Below are 19,069 nucleotides of genomic sequence, written 5' to 3'. Positions count from 1 at the left end.
TTCTGATTCATAAACATGGGTTATTTTTCCATTTATTTATCTTCTTTAATTTCCTTCAGTAGTGTTTTATAGTTTTTGGAGTATAAGTTTGAACTATTTTAATATAAATTTTTATTATTTTAATTTTTGGCCGCACTGGGTCTTCGTTGTGGTGCGCAGGCTTCTCAGTGCAGTGGCTTCTCTAATTGCAGAGTGCAGGCTCTAGGGCTCGTGGGCTCAGTAGTTTTGGCTCATGGGCTTAGTTGTGATCTTGTGGAATCTTCCTGGACCAGAGACTGAACCCATGACCCCTGCATTGGCAGGTGGGTTCTCAATCACTAGACTACCAGGGAAGCCCCCGCAGTTGATTTTTGTATATTGATTTTTGTAGCCTGCAACCTTGCCAAACTTTTAAAGTGGATTTCTTAAGATTTTCCATATGCAAGATCATATCATCTGCAGACAGAGATAGTTTTACTTCTTCCTTTCTAATCTGGATGCTTCATATTTATTTAAGTGTTGTTGTCTGATTGCACTGGCTGGAATCTCTAGTACAGGGTTAAATGGAAGTGGAAAATGCAGATATCCTATCTTGTACCTGATCTTGAGGGATAGCATCCAGGCTTTTACCAGTAAGTTTGATGTTAGCTGTGGATAACATCACATATCTGTTTTTCATAGATACCCTTTATCAGGTTGAGGAAGTTCCCTTCTGTCTCTATTAGTGTTTTTCTCATGATAAGGTGTTGGATTTTGTCAAATGCTTTTTTGTATCTACAGAGATGATTGTGTGTTTCAGTTATTGCTATTTGTTGTCTTATTTAGCTATTTATTGCCTTATCTTATTATATGATACGGTACATTATATTTATTTTTGGATGTTAAGCCATCTTTGTATTCCTGGATAAATCATACTTAGTCATGTATAATTGGTGTATAATTCTTGTTGTTTATGTTGGAATTGGTTTACTAGTATTTTGTTGAGGAATTTTGCATCCATATTCATAGAAATACTGATCTGTAGTTGTGCCTAGTTTTGGTATCAGGGTAATGCTGGCTTCATGAAAAGAGTTGGAAAGTATTCCCTCCTTATATTTTGGAAAAGCGTTTGAAAAATTGGTGCAATTTCTTTAAATGTTTGGTAGAAAATACTAGTGAAGAAATCTGGGCCTGGACTTTTCTTCGTGGGTAGGTTTTAATGACTAATTCAATTTCTTTACTTGTTGTAGGTTTATTCAGATTGTTTCTTTTTAAGTTTTGGTAGTTTGAGTCTTTCTAGGAATTTATCCATTTTATCTAACTTATCTCCTGTTTTGGCATACAGTTGTTTATAGTGTTCCTTTATAATCATTTTTATTTCTGTAAAGTTCCTAGTAATGTTCCCTTTTTCATTTTTGATTCTAGTAATTTGAATTTTTTTTTCTTGTTCAACTAACTAAAGGTTTGTCTTTTCAAAGAAACAGGTTTTGTTGATTTTTCTGAAATGTTTTTCTCTTCTATGTTTTTTTAACTTGTGGTCTGATTTTTTTTTTTTCTTTTTTCTGCTTGCTTTAGGTTTAGTTTGCTTTTTCCCCAATGTTTTAAGATGGAAGGTTATTGATTTGAGATCTTATTTTTCAATCTAGGTATTTATAACTAAATTTACCTCTTGACCACTACTTTAGCTACATCCCATAAGTTTTTATATGTTGTGTCTTCATTTTTATTCATCTTGAATTCTTTCCTAATTTCCCTTTTTCTTTTTTATTTAACCGATAACTCATTAAGGAATGTATTGTTTAATTTCCATATATTTGTGAGTTTTGCAAGTTTCTTTCTGTTGCTGATTTCTGTTAATAATTTCATCCCATTGTGGGCAGAGAACATACTTTGTATTGTTTCTATATTTTATGTTTGTTGGTTTTTTTTACGGGCTGGCATATGGTCTTTGCTGGAGACCATTCCATGTGCACTTGAGAAGAGTGTCCATTATGCTGATGGCAGTGCAACTTTAGGCCTAATTATAATGCTGCTCAGGTCTTCTGTTTCTTCTGCCTGGTTGTCTGTCCACTGTTGAAAGTGAGATATTCAAGTCCTGAGTGAGGCCTCAGTTAAGTGTTGCTCAACAGACTGTACTTGACCTACGAGTCTTGGGGCCTTGGAGGAGGAAGGAACGTGGAATGTCAGTTGACAACTCTTCTGGATAAACCCTCAGTGTTAAAGGGCTCCTTGTTGGTCACAGGTGCCTGTTCCATGGTGCATGTGTCTGATGGCCAAATGGTCAGGACATTCTTCTTTATTTTGAATTAAGTGAAACTCTTATATATATTTTTAGGGGCTTCCCAGGTGGCTCAGTGGTAAAGAATCTGTCTGGCAATGCAGGAAACATAGGTTCGATCCTTGGATCAGAAAGATCCCCTGGAGAAGGATGTGGCAGCCCACTCCAGTATTCTTGCCTGGAAAATCCCATGTACAGAGGAGCCTGGTGGGCTGTAGTCCCTGGGGTCACAAAGAATCGGATACGATTGAGGGACTAAACAAAAAACAACTCATGGTTTTTAAATTCTGAACTTTTAACAAATCCTCTTTTTCACTTGGCATTTTTGTTTTCCTTATAGAAACAGATACCTACATTACTACAGTTAGAGTTCAACAGTTTGGTCATGTGCTGGCTGAAACACAGCCCACAGATGAGGTATTTCAGCTTTGGCCAAACAGCTGTTCTTAACCCTTGCAGGTGGTTGCTGGGGTCAGGTGTCTTCTGGATTCTAAGTGGAAGACAAAATTCTATTAAAAAACCCAAACCAAGCCAAAACAAAACAAAACTTGTGTTCCTGCTCTAATGCTCCAACACTAACTTGATCATTTTCTTTTCTCTCTCTAGGAATATAAGACCTACAAGGAGAACTTTCTGAAGCGCTTCCAGCTCACCAAGCTGCCTCCATATCTAATCTTTTGTATTAAGAGATTCACTAAGAACAATTTCTTTGTGGAGAAGAATCCGACTATTGTCAACTTCCCAATTACGTGAGTGTTCCCCTCCTTCGCTTCCATTAGGGGCATGAGCTTGCATTCCTTTTTTATTTCTTTGTGCCACTCTTAATATTGGACCGTCTTAGTTGGAGATTGTAAGGAACCTACCTACACTATGTAAGTTAAAGTTTCTATGGGAAGGATACAAACATTTTAGGGACCTCAAAGATGAATGTTTACTTGGAGGCAATTCCCCTTTTGTCTTCTCTCCTGTTGCCTGCTGGGCATTGTAGTCTTTCAGTATAAGGATGAACAGTTGGTAAAAGTAGGACAGGTAGGATTCTCCTGGCTTTGAAGGAAATCTTGAATAGTTAGTCCGTATGTCTGTCTGCCTATCACTGCATCTTGTGTGCTATAATTAGTTAAGTGTGGACAGTGGGGATGACTCTAGATTTGCCTTACTCTCTTGGAACCCTACTATCTTATTTTTTCCCTAGAGGATAAAGTCTGGAATGTGTTCAATGTCTGCCTATTGATGAGAAGGTTATACATTTTCATGTATAGTATTATTTTTAATTGACCGGGCAGTTGTCTTTTTGCAGATATTTATATAAGTTTTTTTTTCAATATGTGTCCTCTGTTTTTTTTTTTTATTGGGGTACATTTGCTTTACAATGTTGCGTTAGTTTCTGCGGTACAATGAAGTGAATCCGCCATGTGCATACATATATCCCCTCCCTCTTGGACCTTCCTGTCACATCCCACTCCATCCCCCGCTCTAGGTCATCACAGAGCATGGAGCTGAGCGCTCTGTGCTGTAGAGCAGCTTCTTACTGGCTGTTTTACACATGGCAGTGTATTTATATCATCAGTCCTAATCTCCCAGTTCATCCCACCCTCTCCTTCCCCTTCTCCCCCAACGCCCGCGTCCACATGTCTGCTCTCTGCGTCTGTGTCTCTGTTTACGAGTATTTTAATGGGGAATTTGGAGGAGCTGTAGAAGGCTCCTGCAAGACCCTTTTGGGGGTAGACAGCTGGTTTTTAGTTCCCAAGAGATGAGACCACAGAGAGGCTTGGTGGTGGGGCTGGCAGGAAGAAAGGTGCGTCTGTGTGTGGGCAGTTAGATAAGGTATTTCTTACTGGAAGGATTTGAACGGTTAGAAGATAGGATTACCATGCTGTTTAGCTCAGAAGTGTGGTTATTTTTAAACCTCAGAAAGGTTTAAAAGGTAGTCTGGGGGCTGTAATGGGCAAATGGTCATCTCCTTCTCTTGTCTTTCTCCCTCCATCCCCTCCAGTTGCCCAGACTGAACTGCCAGTGTTTTCCTTTGAAAATTGTACCAATTCTTAATTCTGTGTAGCGTTTAAGAGGATAGCAACTTAAAGAAGTCTTGAGTTCTGTGTTGTCCTAGCCGGGTGGCCTTGTGCAGGTCATCTGTATACCCTCTCCTGGATTAAATGAGAGGCCTGGACTAGACGAGCCCTAGGGATCCTTCCAAGTGTAACATTTTATTATTTCTGGTTCCAGCATCACCAAGACTCTGAGAACAGTGGTGGATGAGGAGAGAAAACCTTTGTAGTAGTTAGGGTTACAGGAGAATTTCTTTCTCTCTTTTCATGCACTTTTCTTCCTGTTCTTCTCTAATATCTTATTTGTGTGACAAGTAGAATGAAATCTGGGGATATGAAGGCCAGCTGTCTGCTAACTTTCTCTGAAAGACTAGGGGTTTTAATTCAGAGCTGGACTTCTGTGAATTGCTGCAGTCACCAGTCTCTTCCTGGAAGGAAGGAGCCCTCTTGACTCTAGGGCAGCTCCCGAGGCAGGACTGTGTGTTGATGGTAGTTCCTGCTCAGTCAGCACAGAAATTTCCTTTCACTGGTGGGAAGTTTCTTTTATATTATGGACCTGGAGTGTGTGTATTTTGCCACCAGTTACATTTGGATTTTTGGTCACTGTGACTTTGGTAGCTTGTCTGTCAGAAAGCTTTGGAGAAGTTGAGGAAAAGATTACTTTTCCACTAGTCCGATGGAGACCATCACACTGTGTGACTATCCTGGAAACCTAGACTTTGATTATTAATGCAGTGTCATCACTTTTAGACTAATACAGTTCTCATTATGCTCAAGTCCCCATTTGAAAAACCCTTTGTCAGATCTAATTCTTCTCCTATGTTTTATTCATAGTAGAGATCCATCAGACGTGCAGTGTTTGGCGGCCCCCTGCTTGTTTGGAGATAGGGTTTCTGGGGCACAGGTGTAAAGTTTCACTTCCAGCTAGTTAGGTGGTCTCAACATTGGACTGTTTCATGGGGGGACAAATAGGGTTTTCCCCGTTGACTGTTTTCTAAAGCAAAATGATTTAACATCAATTTATTCCCTTTTGCCACTGAGACAGTTTGGGTTCAGTCATGAAATTTTTGAGTATAAATACTTTTGAAGACTTTTCTAGGACTTGTTCAAAGAAGTCCAAACAGCTGTTGTTAAAGCTGAGAAGACAGTATGAGAAGCCAGTTCTTAGCAGCTGGCAGGCATTTTGGCTCTCTTGAGCCCTCATCGGTTTCCTCAGACTCATATCTAAAATGTATTTTAACAATGGCTGTTTAGGGACTTCCCTGGCAGTCCAGTGGTTGGGACTCAGCACTTTCACTGTGTTCCACAGCTGGGGAACCGAGATCCTGCAAGCTGCGTGGCAGGGCCAAAAAAAATCCCCAAAGCCCCCAAACAACGACTATTTATTGGAATCTATATGGGTCGCTGTCAGTTTTTGGAAATAAGTAGCTATCCTTAACACATGGAAAGCTGCATAATATAGTTAGAACAAAGTTGCCTGCTTATTAATACATGGTTTACATTGAAATTTTTTGTATTTTTGGACAGATGGTATATTCATAAATTCATAGTGTAAAATTCAAAAGGAGATATATATCTAGAAATGATCCCTGGATGTGATCACTGTTACCATTTATTGTAAATCTTTCTAGAGATGATAGTGCTGTGTTTCATATTATGAGTGGTAGCACAGCAGACGGTTCTAGAGATGAGAAAAAGGATATAATCTCTCTTGGGCTTCCCACGTGACGCAGTAGTAAAGAATCTCCCTGACAGTGCAAGAGATGCGGGTTCGATCCTTGGGTTGGAAAGATCCCCTGGAGAAGAGAATGGCAACCCACTCCAGTATTCTTACCTGGAGAATCCCATGGACAGAGGAGCCTGTGGGCTACAGTCCATGGGTCACAGAGTTGGACACAACTGAGTGACTGAGCACACACTCTCTCTTATTCTACCATGTATTTACATTTTTATAAATATTTTAGGTGTCAAAAGGTTATATTTTTCCTGAAAATAGTATAGTTAGCTTTCTCTTAATAGTCACGTTAACTGTCAATCTACTTCCCAGTTTGAAAGTTCTTGGTAATTGTGATTGCCGTCTTCACAGTAAGCCTGTATTATAGCCCTTGACTTCATAAAAACTGGTATAAATTTATACCACATTTATACATCAACTGATAGAATTCAACAAATAAAACACAAAAGGAGGTTTTATTCCAAGTACATCAAGAATGCTTCCCTGTGTTTAAAAAAATGACTGTTCAAGTGTTAAAAATAAATTTGATGTTTTTAAGTCCCAATTGAAGGAACCTAGTCAGTAGTCCCTATTGACAACCAGAACTGAGAAATTTGGAAGCTGTGGGGGAGTCAAGGTGTGTTTCATAAAGGAGAGAAAGCTGGATGGGAAAAGGATAAAGCTTTTCAAAGCAGAAAAGAGGGCAGGTAACTCTTGGATCTTGCTGCTTCTCCAGTGCCTGGTTTCTGATGCATTTCCTAGTCTGAAACTTTGAGTCAATTAATCCCCCTTTTGTACTTGGGCTGCCCAAGATAGATTTCTGTTACTTGTAACCATTTTGCCTACTTGACTAAAGGCAAAATAATCAAATAAACACAGTCTCATAAAATCAAAGAAAAAAACACATCTGAATGATCTGCCTGGTTTGCCATATGTTAAAAAACTAATTGATATATTTATTTTGGCTGTGCTAGGTCTTTGTTGCTGTGCGTGGGCTTTCCCTAGTTGTGGCAAGCAGGGGCTACTCTGGTTGCGGTGCAGGAGCTTCTCACGGTGGTAACTTCTCTTGTTGTGGAGCATGGGCTCTAGAGCTTCAGTTGCAGCTCGTGGGCTTAGTAGCTGCACATCACAACTTAGGGGTGGCTTAGTTGCCTGGCAACATGTGGAATCTTCCTGGACCAGGGATTGAACCCGTGTCCCCTGCGTTGGCAGGCGGATTCTTAACCACTGGACCACCAGGGAAGTCCTGTTTTGCCACACTGAAATTGTCACAGTGATTGTATACGGTGATAACTGACATGATCAGGTGAGCAGGCTTCTATAGCCTGAGTCCAGAGACCAGGTACCCCCTGAACACTGCCACTGCAGCCGATTCCCTGACAGAGCATAGGGTGAGGCGGTTACCCTTGTTCTCATCTCAGAGGAGATGGTGACTCTCATTCTCATATAGAAGAGCCTTAGCTTATGTCACCTGCTTAAACTTAACACACAGCTCTGAGGTGACAGAGCCTCCATTCCAGCTCAGGTCTGAATGACTCCAAGCTGTGTGCTTCAGACTGCTAGGTATGCATTAATTTTTATTTTTGAATATTTTTTGTCCATGCCTCGTGGCTTGAAGGATTGTAGTTCCCCAGTCAGGGATTGAACCAGGGCGCTCGGCAGTGAAATCATGGAGTCCAACCACAAGACCACCAGGCATGACTCCCCTAGGCATGCTTTTATTTATTTATTTGTAAAATTTTAATTAAAAATATTATTTATTTGGCTTTGCAGGGTCTTAGTTGCAGCATGCAGGATCTTTCAGTTGTAGGATCTTTCAGTTGCAGGATCTTTAGCTGCAGCATGCAATCTCTTAGTTGTGACATGTGGGATCTAGTTCCCTGACCAGGGATCGAACCTGGGCCCCCTGCATTGGGAGTGCAGAGTCTTAGCCACTGGACCACCAGGAATGTCTCTGAGCATGCTTTTTTAAAATTAATTAATTAATTTATGGTTGCACTGGTCTTTATTGCTGCATGTGGGCTTTCTCTAGTTGCAGTGAGAGGGGGGTCTACTCTTTAGTTGCGGTGGGCCGACTTCTCACTTTCGTAGTTCTCTTGCATAGAACAGGCTCTAGGGCACCTGGGCTTCAGTAGTTGAGGCCTTGTGGGCTCAATAGTTGTGGCACACAGGCTTAGTTGCTCTGCAGCTTGTGGGATTTTCCCAGACCAGGGATTGAACCTGTGTCTCCTACATTGACAGGCGGATTCTTTCCCACTGAGCCACCAGGGAAGCCCTAGGCATGCTTTTAAAACATGCTTTTCCCATAGAGCCAGTCCTAGTTTGACCCATTTTTGTGGCAAACTATAAATTTCCACAAACCTGGGCTCCCTAGCTATTCAAGCCCACCTAGATCCAAGTTCCTGAAATAGGGTTCCACAGCTTCGTGGTCCATTTAGGGAGGACAGTTAACCTCTACAGGGCAAACCTCGTAGGCTTTGTCTGATCTTCACTTTATTTTCATCATCCTCAGAAATGTGGACCTGAGAGAGTATTTGTCTGAAGAAGTGCAGGCAGTGCACAAGAATACCACCTACGACCTCATCGCCAACATTGTACACGACGGCAAACCCTCCGAGGGCTCCTACCGGATCCACGTGCTCCATCATGTGAGTAGGGCTGACTTCTCACTGCAGAGTGGCAGAAGCCGGTGGTGTTCCCTTGGCCTTTTGGAAGGCAGCTCCTTTCAGTTTGCTCTTTCTTGTCCTTGACTTTGGGATTCTGTGAGAAACAGAGTTGTCAGTGACCAGTTTAAGGCAACTGTTCTCAATTTTGGCTGCACGTGGGACTTCCCTGGGGGCAGGTTTTAGACTGCTGAAGCCTGGGCCATCCCAGACCAGTTACGTGAAAACTGTAATTTGTGCCTGTTGACTTTCCACTGGGGCAGAGGCCAGAGGTGCTGCTGAATATCTTCCAGTCCACAGCCAGCCCCCACAGGCAGCCAAGAGTTTTCTGGCCCAAAATGTTGGAGTTAAGACTTGATTAGATTATCTGGAGGTGAGAACCAGGCATCTTGATAGTTTTAAATTTCTCAGATTTCCAGTGTGTAGCCAAGATTGAGAAGCACTGTCCTAGACTAGCACCTGCCACCTAAAGTGCCTTGGATTCACAGCATTGACATCATATGAGAACTCGTTAGAAATCGTAGAATCTCAGACCCCTCACATACCTCCTGAATCACAGTCTACCGATTAACAAGACCCTCTGAAGGGTATGAAATTAAAGTTTACAAAGCACTGGTAGAGAGGTTCCCTTTCAGCAAAAAAAATTTTGTGAATTTGCTGAAAATGGGGGAAATGTGCTTAGGATGTATTTGGTATCATACAGATTACTGGCACAAATTGTTCTAACTTGATGAGTCTTCTGAGAATCTGGGTTTAATGATAACCAGCTTCTATCTGTCAAGCACTTGGCCATGTGCTACATAGTACGCCACATACTTCATGTATGTTCATCTTGTTTATATCCCTAAACACACTTCCAAGAAAGGTGTTAATACCATCTTTTTACAAGTGAGGAACCTAGCTTAGAGTTGGAGTAACTGATCTGAAGTTAGAAGAGTTGGTGCTGGAACCTGGATACTAGGTTTCACTGTGTTCTTATTAACCAGTCCTCGCACCAGGAATAGGGATTTTCATTATGGGATCCTGAGCTTTTGTTGTGTATCCTATTTGAACTACTGGAATATCCAGAATAACCAGAATATATTTGTCTTTGGCATTTCTTGAAAGTTTGGATGGATGAGGCAGGTGAGCTTCCAGAAGTATCTCTGCCATAATCCAGGCGTCTCAGGTGAGGAGTAAGGGCTTCCTCTTCTTTCTCTGTGTTATCCTCCTAGTCTGTTCCTAAAAGACGAACAGTGTTTGAGACTCTACTGTGCTTTAAGGAGTCCTCAGCAGGATTTGTTTGTCAAGATCAACACCCTAAAAGCTCTTGACATTGAATGATGCCCAGCAGAGGCCTTATACTTTCTTTCTTAGAACTCTTGCTGGGTGATGGTCTAGTGACTGTTCTGACTTTTCTAGCTTTTGGCTGCATCTCTTTACCTCTAAAACTCTATTGGTTTCCAGGAGCAAACTGACCTAGCCCTTCATACTCCTTGCAGGGGACAGGCAAATGGTATGAATTACAGGACCTCCAGGTGACCGACATCCTTCCCCAGATGATCACACTGTCGGAGGCTTACATTCAGGTGGGTTGGCTTCACTCAGTTAGCGTGGAGGTGATGGGGTGTGGGGGCTGGTGAGAGAAGTGTTGAGGGTGAAGGCAGGGAGTGGGACTGAGTTAGCTTGGGTGCCTTTTGACATGCAGTGGGGAGTGAGGCGGGGCCAGGAGTGATCTTCAGTGAAGAGAAGGACAGGAAAGCATGGACGAGTTATGAGTGAGCAAGGAGGTTCTCTCTGTGTGCAGTCAGCCAGGTCAGTTTTTCAAATATGTGGTCTGATTTCAAGGAGGAAGAGGTCAGAATTATCTGGAGTCGTCTCTGAAGCTCTCCCCAGTTCCCTAGGCAAAGTCAGCGCTCTTTGTGACCCCACAGCACTGTCCCATGTCTATGGAGCAGCAGCTGCATGCTTTAACTGTCCTCTCCACTGTGTTGGGAGTTCATGGAACTGAGGGGCTCTATCTTTTCTTTCTTCTTTTTAAAAAAATTTTTACTTTTTGGCCACACCGTGCAGCATATGGGATCTTATTTCCCCAACTAGGCATCGAACCCATGCCCTCTGCAGTGGAAGCACAGAGTCTTAACCACTGGACCTGCAAGGAAGTCCCCCTGTCTTCTCTTTCTAACTGTCCTAGTCCCTGCAGAGAAGGAAGACTGAGGCTAAGAGAAGGCCACATCTTTATAAAAAAGGAGAGAGATACTGCTTGTTCCAAGGAGAACTCTTTGTCTGAAGTTGCAGGCCTGACTGTTGGTCCTTTTTCAGAAAAGGAGTTTGGAATGGGAAGAGAAGGATGGGTAGAAGAGTGAAAATTAAATGAAAGGGAATTTTCTGAAAGACTATGAGTTAGTTTTAGGGGACTTAGCAAATACACAGTTGGGGTGATAGTTTGCTCGTTTCCTAGCACAGATTTAGGTGCATGATAAATATTTGTGAATGGAACACAGGCTCCTAAGTATCCATTGTATTCATTTCTTACAGATTTGGAAGAGGCGAGATAATGATGAAACCAACCAGCAGGGGGCATGAAGGAGGCGTTTAGAACTTTGCTCCCAGGGGCTTTGGCTGACGTTGTCCTGAGCACAGGTGTATGGCATAAGCCCCTGAGCCAGCCCTGTGTTCTGGTTCTCACCAGAGCATCAGTGGTCCATCTGCCTCGGATGTCTCCGTGCTGTCACTCAGCTGGTCTTTGATCATTTGCAGTAGATTGGTGCCCCTTTCTCCTCCCTGGCTAGCTCCCTTCTACCAGGCCAGAACTCTTTTACAGATGTATGTAATTTATTTCCGAATAGCCAGGAATACTAAAGGACTAGATGGGTTTCTTTGAAGCATCAAAGCCTCAGGATTATAGGAATTAGAGCTTGAAGCCAGTAACACCCTTCTTCCATCATAGGTAGTTTTCCTGTGGTTCTCTTCATTTCTTGATATGTGTTTTGGGATGGATTAAATATTTTCCTGTTTTTAAACCAGCCTCTTGTTTCATATCATTCCCTTGGGCTTCTGCCTATGGGGGGATTAAAAAGAGAGTCCTCACAAACTGTCTCCCCTATGATCTTTCATCCGGTGGACATCATGCTTGTCTTCCTGTCAGCCTGTGCATGGTGTGTCAGTTAGGATGCATCCGTCCTCTAAGTAAGACAGTATCTGACTAAAAGAGGTAAATCATTATCAGTCTTAGCTGGAACTCTGGAAGTGGGCACTTTCAGCCTGCAGTGCAGGGCTCCGTGAGGAATGGCAGAGGGAAGGAGGGAGGAAGAGTGTCTGACCACAGTATAGTTCTGAGAACGTCTCAGCCAGGCCAGCGGGGAGCTCGGAGCACAGAAACATCAAGCAGAAGTGGTTTTCGGCCAAGCTTACTCACTGATTATGAGTTGCCTGGAGGAAGTGTGGCCTTGGGCTGGGCACTGTGGCAGACCTTAAGATACAGCGATCTGGAGATACAAGTGTGGGGGGCAGTCAGTCAGCTGCAGCAAGTTCTCTATGTGGCAGGTCAGAGCCCTGCACCTTGGGCTGCCATTCTTTGCTTCCAGGACACAATAGAGTCATCCCTCAGTATCCTCGGGACCTTGGTTCCAGGGCAGCCCTAGACACCAAATTCTGAGGAAGCTCAAGTCCCTTATATAAAATGGTATAGTGTTTACACATAACCTGCGCACATCCTCCAGTCTACTTTACGTCACCTCTAGATTACTTATGATGCCTAATACAATGTAAATGATAGGTAAATAGTTATCAGGCATGTGGCAAGTTCAAGTTTTACTTTTTGGAAACTTCTGGAATTTTTTCGCCTTGAATCTTTTCAGTCAAGGTTCGTTGAATCCACAGGTGCAGAACCTGCAGATGTGGGGGACCAACTGCACCGTCTTTGTTTTCCTCCACCTCTTACAGCTCCAGCAACCCTTTGCAGGTTCACCAGGCCCCCTCTTCTCACTGTTTACTTTTTCCCCGGGCCATTTCAGCTATGTCTGCAGCTTTATTTACCAATTTAAGGGAGATGATCCCAGTCTTTTCTTTTTTTCTTTTTGGCTGCACCTCACAGCATGTGGAACTTCCCTGACCAAGGATCTAACCTATGCCTTCTGTAGTGGAAGCATGGAGTCTTAACCACTGGAGTACCAGGAAACTCCAGATGACTGTACTCTTAATCTTAAAGTAAGTGTAAAGTGAAAGTCGCTCAGTCGTGTCCGACTCTTTGCAACCCCATGGACTGTAGCCCGCCAGGCTTCTCTGTCCCTGCAATTCTCCAGGCCAGAATATTGGAGTGGGTAGCCATTTCTTTCTCCAGGAGATCTTCCTGAGTCAGGGATTGAACCCAGGGCTCCCACATTGCAGTCGGATTCTTCGCTGTCTGAGCCAGCATTGAAACCCACTCTTAATCTTAGACTGCACTAAATTCTTGAACTTTGGAGCCACCTGCCTACTTGGTATGTTTTGGGTGTCTTAAAGTCTACTCAAGCTCAGGATTGTTCAAAACTGAGCTTGTAAGTTTTCTTCTCAATTGTGACCCCTTTCTGAAAGTCTATATAGGTGAAGGGTTCCCCTGTTCATCTAGTCTATAAACTGGATATTTTCCCAGGAGTCATCCTCTGTCTACAGCTACTTTTCTTGTCTAATCCATTACAAAGTCTTGTCTTTTACTTTGTATCTCTTGAATCTCCCTACTTGTGTCTCTTGAATCTCCCCACTTGTTTCAGTTTTTCCCACTGTTTAGTCACAACTATGGAGAAGGAAATGGCAACCCACTCCAGTCCCTTGCCTAGAGAATCCTGTGGACAGAGGAGCCTGTTGCACTGCTGTCCATAGGGTCACAGAGTTGGATATGACTGAAGCGACTTAGCGTGCATGCATGCATTGGAGAGGGAAATGGCAACCCACTCCAGTATTCTTGCCTGGAGAATCCCAGGGACAGAGGAGCCTGGTGGGCTGCCATCTATGGGGTCACACAGACTCGGACACAACTGAAGTCATAGCAGCGGCAGTCACAGCAAGCCCCAGCTTAATCTAGGTCCAATCAGGAGAGAGAAACAGTGTAAAAATTTGATCAGGGGAAGTTCGATTTCAGGAATTAACTGTAATGGGACTGGAGTAATGAAAAATTGGCTAGAAATTAGAGAATAGGAGGGCTTCACAGATGGGGCTAGTGGTAAAGAGCCCTTCTGCCAATGAAGAGACATAAGAGATGTGGGTTCTATCCCTGGGTCAGGGAGATCCCCTGGAGGAGGGCATGGAAACCCACTCCAGTATTCTTGCCTGGAGAAGTCCATGGACAGAGGAGCCTGGTGGGCTTTAGTCCATAGGGTCACAAAGAGTTGGACATGACTGAAGTGACTTGGTACGCACCACGAAAGAATAGGAATAGCAGTTAGAAGGAACAGCTACTGCCCCTAGGGGTGACATGAAGTGTCCAAGGCTGAAATCCAGACTTTGCTGAAAATGTGTCCACTGGAACCTGTCAGGAATGCTCTCTTTAGTGCACTAAGGGAAACTCTTTACAGCGAGGCGTCTTGCTGTGCTACCGAACTGCCTGGGGAGGAGGGATGTGCCCGGTGAAGCTGCTGACTGCCGTGCACCACTGGATCCAGGCACTGGAGACTCTAAGCACAGCAAGAGCCTGCTGCTGAGAAAGCTGCACACAATGCCTGCAAGGGAGCCCACAGGAACCAGGAAGCCACACCCTTTCTTCCTGTGCTGTGTCTCCACCACCCTCTCCTGACAGAGCCTCAGTGGCAGCTGGTGGGGGGAATCTAAAGGCTCCAGTCCATTCACAGAGCAGGCAGAAGGGGTGGATTTGCAGCTGAGGGCCACTACATTGATAAGTGGCCCAGCCCATCCCTTTGATGACTCAGCCACCATATGTGTTTTGGAATACCCTTGAACTCGCATACTCCTACCACTGCAATGAAGACAACTGTCTTTATGCCTTACAAAAACAGCTGCCCTTCCTACAAGAGAACAGTTATCAACCTTTCTCAAACTGAGGTGCAGCTCCAAGAGTCATATCCATTGATAGTTATGTTTTTGTTGTTGTTCAGTCACTAAGTCGCCTCCGACTCTGACCCTGTGAACTGCAGCACACCAGGCTCCTCCGGCCTCCGCTATCTCCTGAGTTTGCTTGAATTCATGTCCATGGAGTCAGTGATGCTATCTAACCATTTCATTCTCTGCTGCTCCCTTCTCCTTTTGCCTTCAATCCTTCCATTCCCTCCTCCAGTGGACCACATTTTGTCAGAACTCTTCTCTATGACCCATCTGTCTTGGGTGGCCCTGCGTCTCATGGCTCATAGCTTCAATGAGTTATGCAAGCCTCTTTGCCCCACCAAGGCTGTGATCCATGGAAGGGGCTAGTTATATATATTACTCCACACATCAGTCACAGCCGCACTGAATATTGTGTTCCCTAAAGACTTTGGTTGTAGAGTTAACAGGGTAACTTAAAGATGGGAAGAAGAGAAAAAATGGCTAGTACAGGTTATCATGTACATGTAACAAGCAATTAGAAAATGAATAAAGCTACTTAGAGTCCTCATTTCTGTAAGTGGTTGATACCAATGCTTGCTTCTTCCAGCACACCTCTGTGTTTACTCTGCTCTTAGTTCACACCGCAGCTATTCAGGTTATTTACCTGGTGCAATGGCCGGAATCATCAGTTTCTAAGGGCCTGGCTCCTTAATCATGCGGTCCACCCCACCCTCCCCCATTTTGCTTGCTGTAGTTTTTCATTAACCTTTGCTATTGTACATGGGCTTCCTTGGTGTTTTAGAGGTAAAGAATTCGTCTGCCAATGCAGGAGACTCCATTCAGTCCCTGGGTTGGGAAGATCCCCTGGAGAAGGAAATGGCAACTCCTGTATTCTTGCCTGGGAAATACCATGGGGAGAGGAGCCTGGTGGGTTACAGTCCATGGGGTCGCAAAGAGTTGGACATGACCTGGCAATTGAGCATGCAGGCACAGTAAACAGAGTCCATCTTGCCTCCGTTGTGTAGAAGCAACTCAGTTTCCCTTTGGTAATCAGGATCAGTCATTCAGACAAATACAGGTTACACTCTCCCACTGTACACCCCCCACCCCCTGGCCATCTGTTGGTTCACTAGCATAAAGAGCTCAAAATGTCCAGGTGGTCGTCTCATCTTCCGATTCAGTGGAACCATCACATGTTCTAGTGGGAGAATTCCTTCTTTGGGAACTAAGATTCCCAAACCAGTGGGGCTTTCAATTGTTGGGACTCGAAGCAAAAATTCAATGAGAAGTCTATTAGGGGCAGTAGAGGAGTCACTCTGACATCCACCTATTTTCTAGGCCCATGTATTAATATTTTGGCTACAGGGGAAAGAACACCATACAGTGGTCTTTGATTCAAAGCACATATTACATCCCGTAAAGCAAGCACTGCTGCTGCTGCTGCTGCTAAGTCACTTCAGTCGTGTCCGACTCTGTGAGACCCCATGGACGGCAGCCCACCAAGCTCCGCCGTCCCTGGGATCCTCCAGGCAAGAACACTGGAGTGGGTCGCCATTTCCTTCTCCAATACATGAAAGTGAAAGGTCAAAGTGAAGTCGCTCAGTCGTGTCTGACTCTTAGCGACCTCATGGACTGCAGCCTACCAGGCCCCTCTGTCAATGGGATTTTCCAGGCAAGAGTACTGGAGTGGGGTGCCATTGCCTTCTCCAAAACAAGTGCTACGGTACTATAACTTTTTTGTTTGTTTGTTTTAGGACCTATTTGCTCATTTATTTTTAATTGGCTGTGCTGTGTGGTTTGTGGGATCTTAGTTCCACAACCGGGGATTGAACCCAGGCTTTTGGCAGTAAAAGCACCAAGTCCTAAACCACTGGACCGCCAGGCAATTCTCTGGTGATTCTTTCAATTAGGCTACCCACTTTCAGATGATGATGTGTATGTGGTAAGTCCAGTTAATCCTATGGGTATGAGCCCATTGCTGCGCTTGCTTTGTTATAAAGAATTCTTTGATCACATACAATGCTGTGTGGAATGTCATGTTGATAAGGCATTCTGAGAGTCCATAGATGGTGGTGCTGGTAGAAATATGGGCAGGGAAGGTAAATCCGTATCCAAAACAACATTTCTATTCCTCTGAGGTTGGACCTCTGCTCCTTCAATAATGGAAGATGGTAATCAGCTTGGCACCAGGTGGCTGGCCAGTCCCCATAAGGAATAGTGGCCATACTGGGCACTCAGTGTTAATCGCTGGACTTGCAAATTAGATCCAGATCTGCGGACCTAGACAGCATATTAAAAAGCTGAGATATCACTTCACCAATAAAGGTAGGTATCTTCAAAGCTATAATTTTTCCAGTAGTCATGTACTCATAGTAGTTATGTGAAAGATGGACCATAAAGAAGGCTGAGCGCTGAAGAATTGATGCTTTCGAACTGTGGTGCTGAAGAAGACTCTTGAGAGTCCCTTGGACTGCAAGGAGATCAAACCAATCAATCTTAAAGGAAATCAACCCTGAATATTCATTGGAAGGGCTGTTGCTGAAGCTGAAGCTCCAATAATTTGGTCACCTGATGTGAAGAACTGACTCATTGGAAAAGACCCTGATGCTGGGAAAGAAAGATTGAGGGCAGGAGGAGAAGGGGACAACAGAGGATGAGATGGTTGGATGGCATCATCGACTCAATGGACGTGGGTTTGAGCAAACTCCAGGAGATGAAGGACAGGGAAGCCTGGCATGCTGCAGTCCTTGGGGTTGCAAAGAGTCGGACACAACTGAGTGACTGAACAACAATACAACTCAGATCATGGTAGCCTGTATTGTTGAGCCCATGCATAGTTTCTGTCCCTGCCAGCATAGCTCATGAGGTCACTGAGCAGGTGCTAGGGACAGCTGGAGGAAGAAGCTGCTGGTGACATCCACAAAGCATCTCACTTGTGTACCTCTGACTATTAAGGATCTCTAATGCAGCAGATGCCTTTTGGTGGGCATTCATATGGAACACAGTTATTATTGTGAATAGTCTTACTCAAGTTGTCCATCCATATACTTCTTCCCCAGCCTTCTTTTTCACTAATGCTACAACCCTGTGCCTTCTGAATTCCTGATGATCCAGCCAGATCACTGGCAAATGCCTCTGAATTAGTCTAGATCTGTTCTTCTGGCCATCTCACACTCCAAACAGTGAACAACCAAATATACCGCTTGAGGTGTGGCCACTAGAGGACTTTCCTTTATTTCTGTCTTTCAGTGTCACCCTGAGTGGGGATGAAGTGCTGCAACTGTCCTCTTACTGCTTGTCCCAGCATACTGTGCAGATCCATCCATAAACCTGGCTTGAGTTTTGTCTTTTCTTGGCCAGCTGACCTGAAAGAACACCCCAGGAGGCAATGGAGCAGCAGTTGTGTCAGGAATCTGCTCAAGGACTTCTCTGGTGGCTCAGTGGATAAGAATCCACTAGCCAATGCAGGGGACATGGGTTTGATCCCAGGTCCAGGAAGATTCCACGTGCTGCCGCGCAACTAAGCCAGTGTACCACAGCTGCTGAGCCTGGGTACCCTAGAACCTGTGCTGTGCAACAAGAGAAGCTGCCACAGTGAGAAGCCTGTGCAACAGCAATGGAGACCAGCGCAGAATTTTTTTTTCTTTTAAAAAGGGATCTTCTCATGTTAACTTGGGCCTTTGGCCCTGTCTGAGCTTGGTCTTGTTGTGTGCTAGGTCCACTTAGTGGTAGGTTGCAGCTGTACATGCCCAGTGTGGCAAGCTGTCAGACGGCACCCAGTTCATGACAGGAGGGCCAGACTGCATGGCCCCCTGATGTCCTATTGTTAGGTGCTCCATCTCTACCACTTGCATAAACTATTTCTTAAAGGAGAATAAGTATTTGCAGAAGAGGACATAGCCTTCTCCAAAATCCTGGAGTTCTGCACTGTGATTCTCCCACTGGACCTTGCTGGAGGCTCCATACAGCATTCCTGCTTGCCATGAACACTTCAGGATATCATAGATTTCCTGGGTAATAAGGCCCAAGTAGTAGAGTGTCTGTGCCACCTAAATTTACTGCAGAATCTTCTCTTTTTCTGGTCTCCATGAAGCTACAGTTATACAGCTGCAAGTGACTCCTAGATCGATCAAAATAGCACACTCAAATGTGATATATGTTGTCTCCAAAACTCAAAAATCCTACTAAATTGCCTGTATGTGTGTCTGTGTGTTAGGTCATATGAGGTACAGCACCTTTGTGGAGCTACTTTGCATACTTTGAACCACTGACGCCAAGAAACTTCACTGAGGTGACTGTCCCTGAATTGTATTGGGGTTAAATCCCATTCTCTTGTTTGTGTGTGTCTTTTTTTTAATTTTATTTTTAATTGGAGGATAATTGCTTTACAATATTGTGTTGGGTTTTGCCATTGTGT

The 19,069-nt window shown here is 44.0% G+C and overlaps 1 protein-coding gene and 1 non-coding gene across 2 annotated transcripts in view; one reads left to right on the top strand and one right to left on the bottom strand.

Annotated features, from left to right (window-relative positions):
- USP39 (ubiquitin specific peptidase 39) overlaps nt 1-11,663 on the top strand; it is a 36,211-nt gene extending 24,548 nt beyond the window's left edge. Inside the window, exons 10-13 of the mRNA XM_040224287.1 lie at nt 2,843-2,985; nt 8,508-8,643; nt 10,140-10,226; nt 11,176-11,663. Of these exons, the coding sequence (XP_040080221.1) occupies nt 2,843-2,985; nt 8,508-8,643; nt 10,140-10,226; nt 11,176-11,223 (414 nt within the window). The 3' untranslated portion in view covers nt 11,224-11,663. The remainder of the gene's footprint in view (nt 1-2,842; nt 2,986-8,507; nt 8,644-10,139; nt 10,227-11,175) is intronic.
- TRNAG-CCC lies at nt 7,872-7,944 on the bottom strand. The gene has a single exon. It is a non-coding gene; the product is annotated as a tRNA-Gly (tRNA).
- Nucleotides 11,664-19,069: the final 7,406 nt, after the last annotated feature.

This window comes from Oryx dammah, unplaced genomic scaffold, assembly GCF_014754425.2.
Source record: "Oryx dammah isolate SB20612 unplaced genomic scaffold, SCBI_Odam_1.1 HiC_scaffold_25, whole genome shotgun sequence".
Taxonomy (NCBI): domain Eukaryota; kingdom Metazoa; phylum Chordata; class Mammalia; order Artiodactyla; family Bovidae; genus Oryx; species Oryx dammah.
Note: the sequence above shows the minus strand (reverse complement) of the source record. Positions and strands in the feature narration are given on the sequence as shown.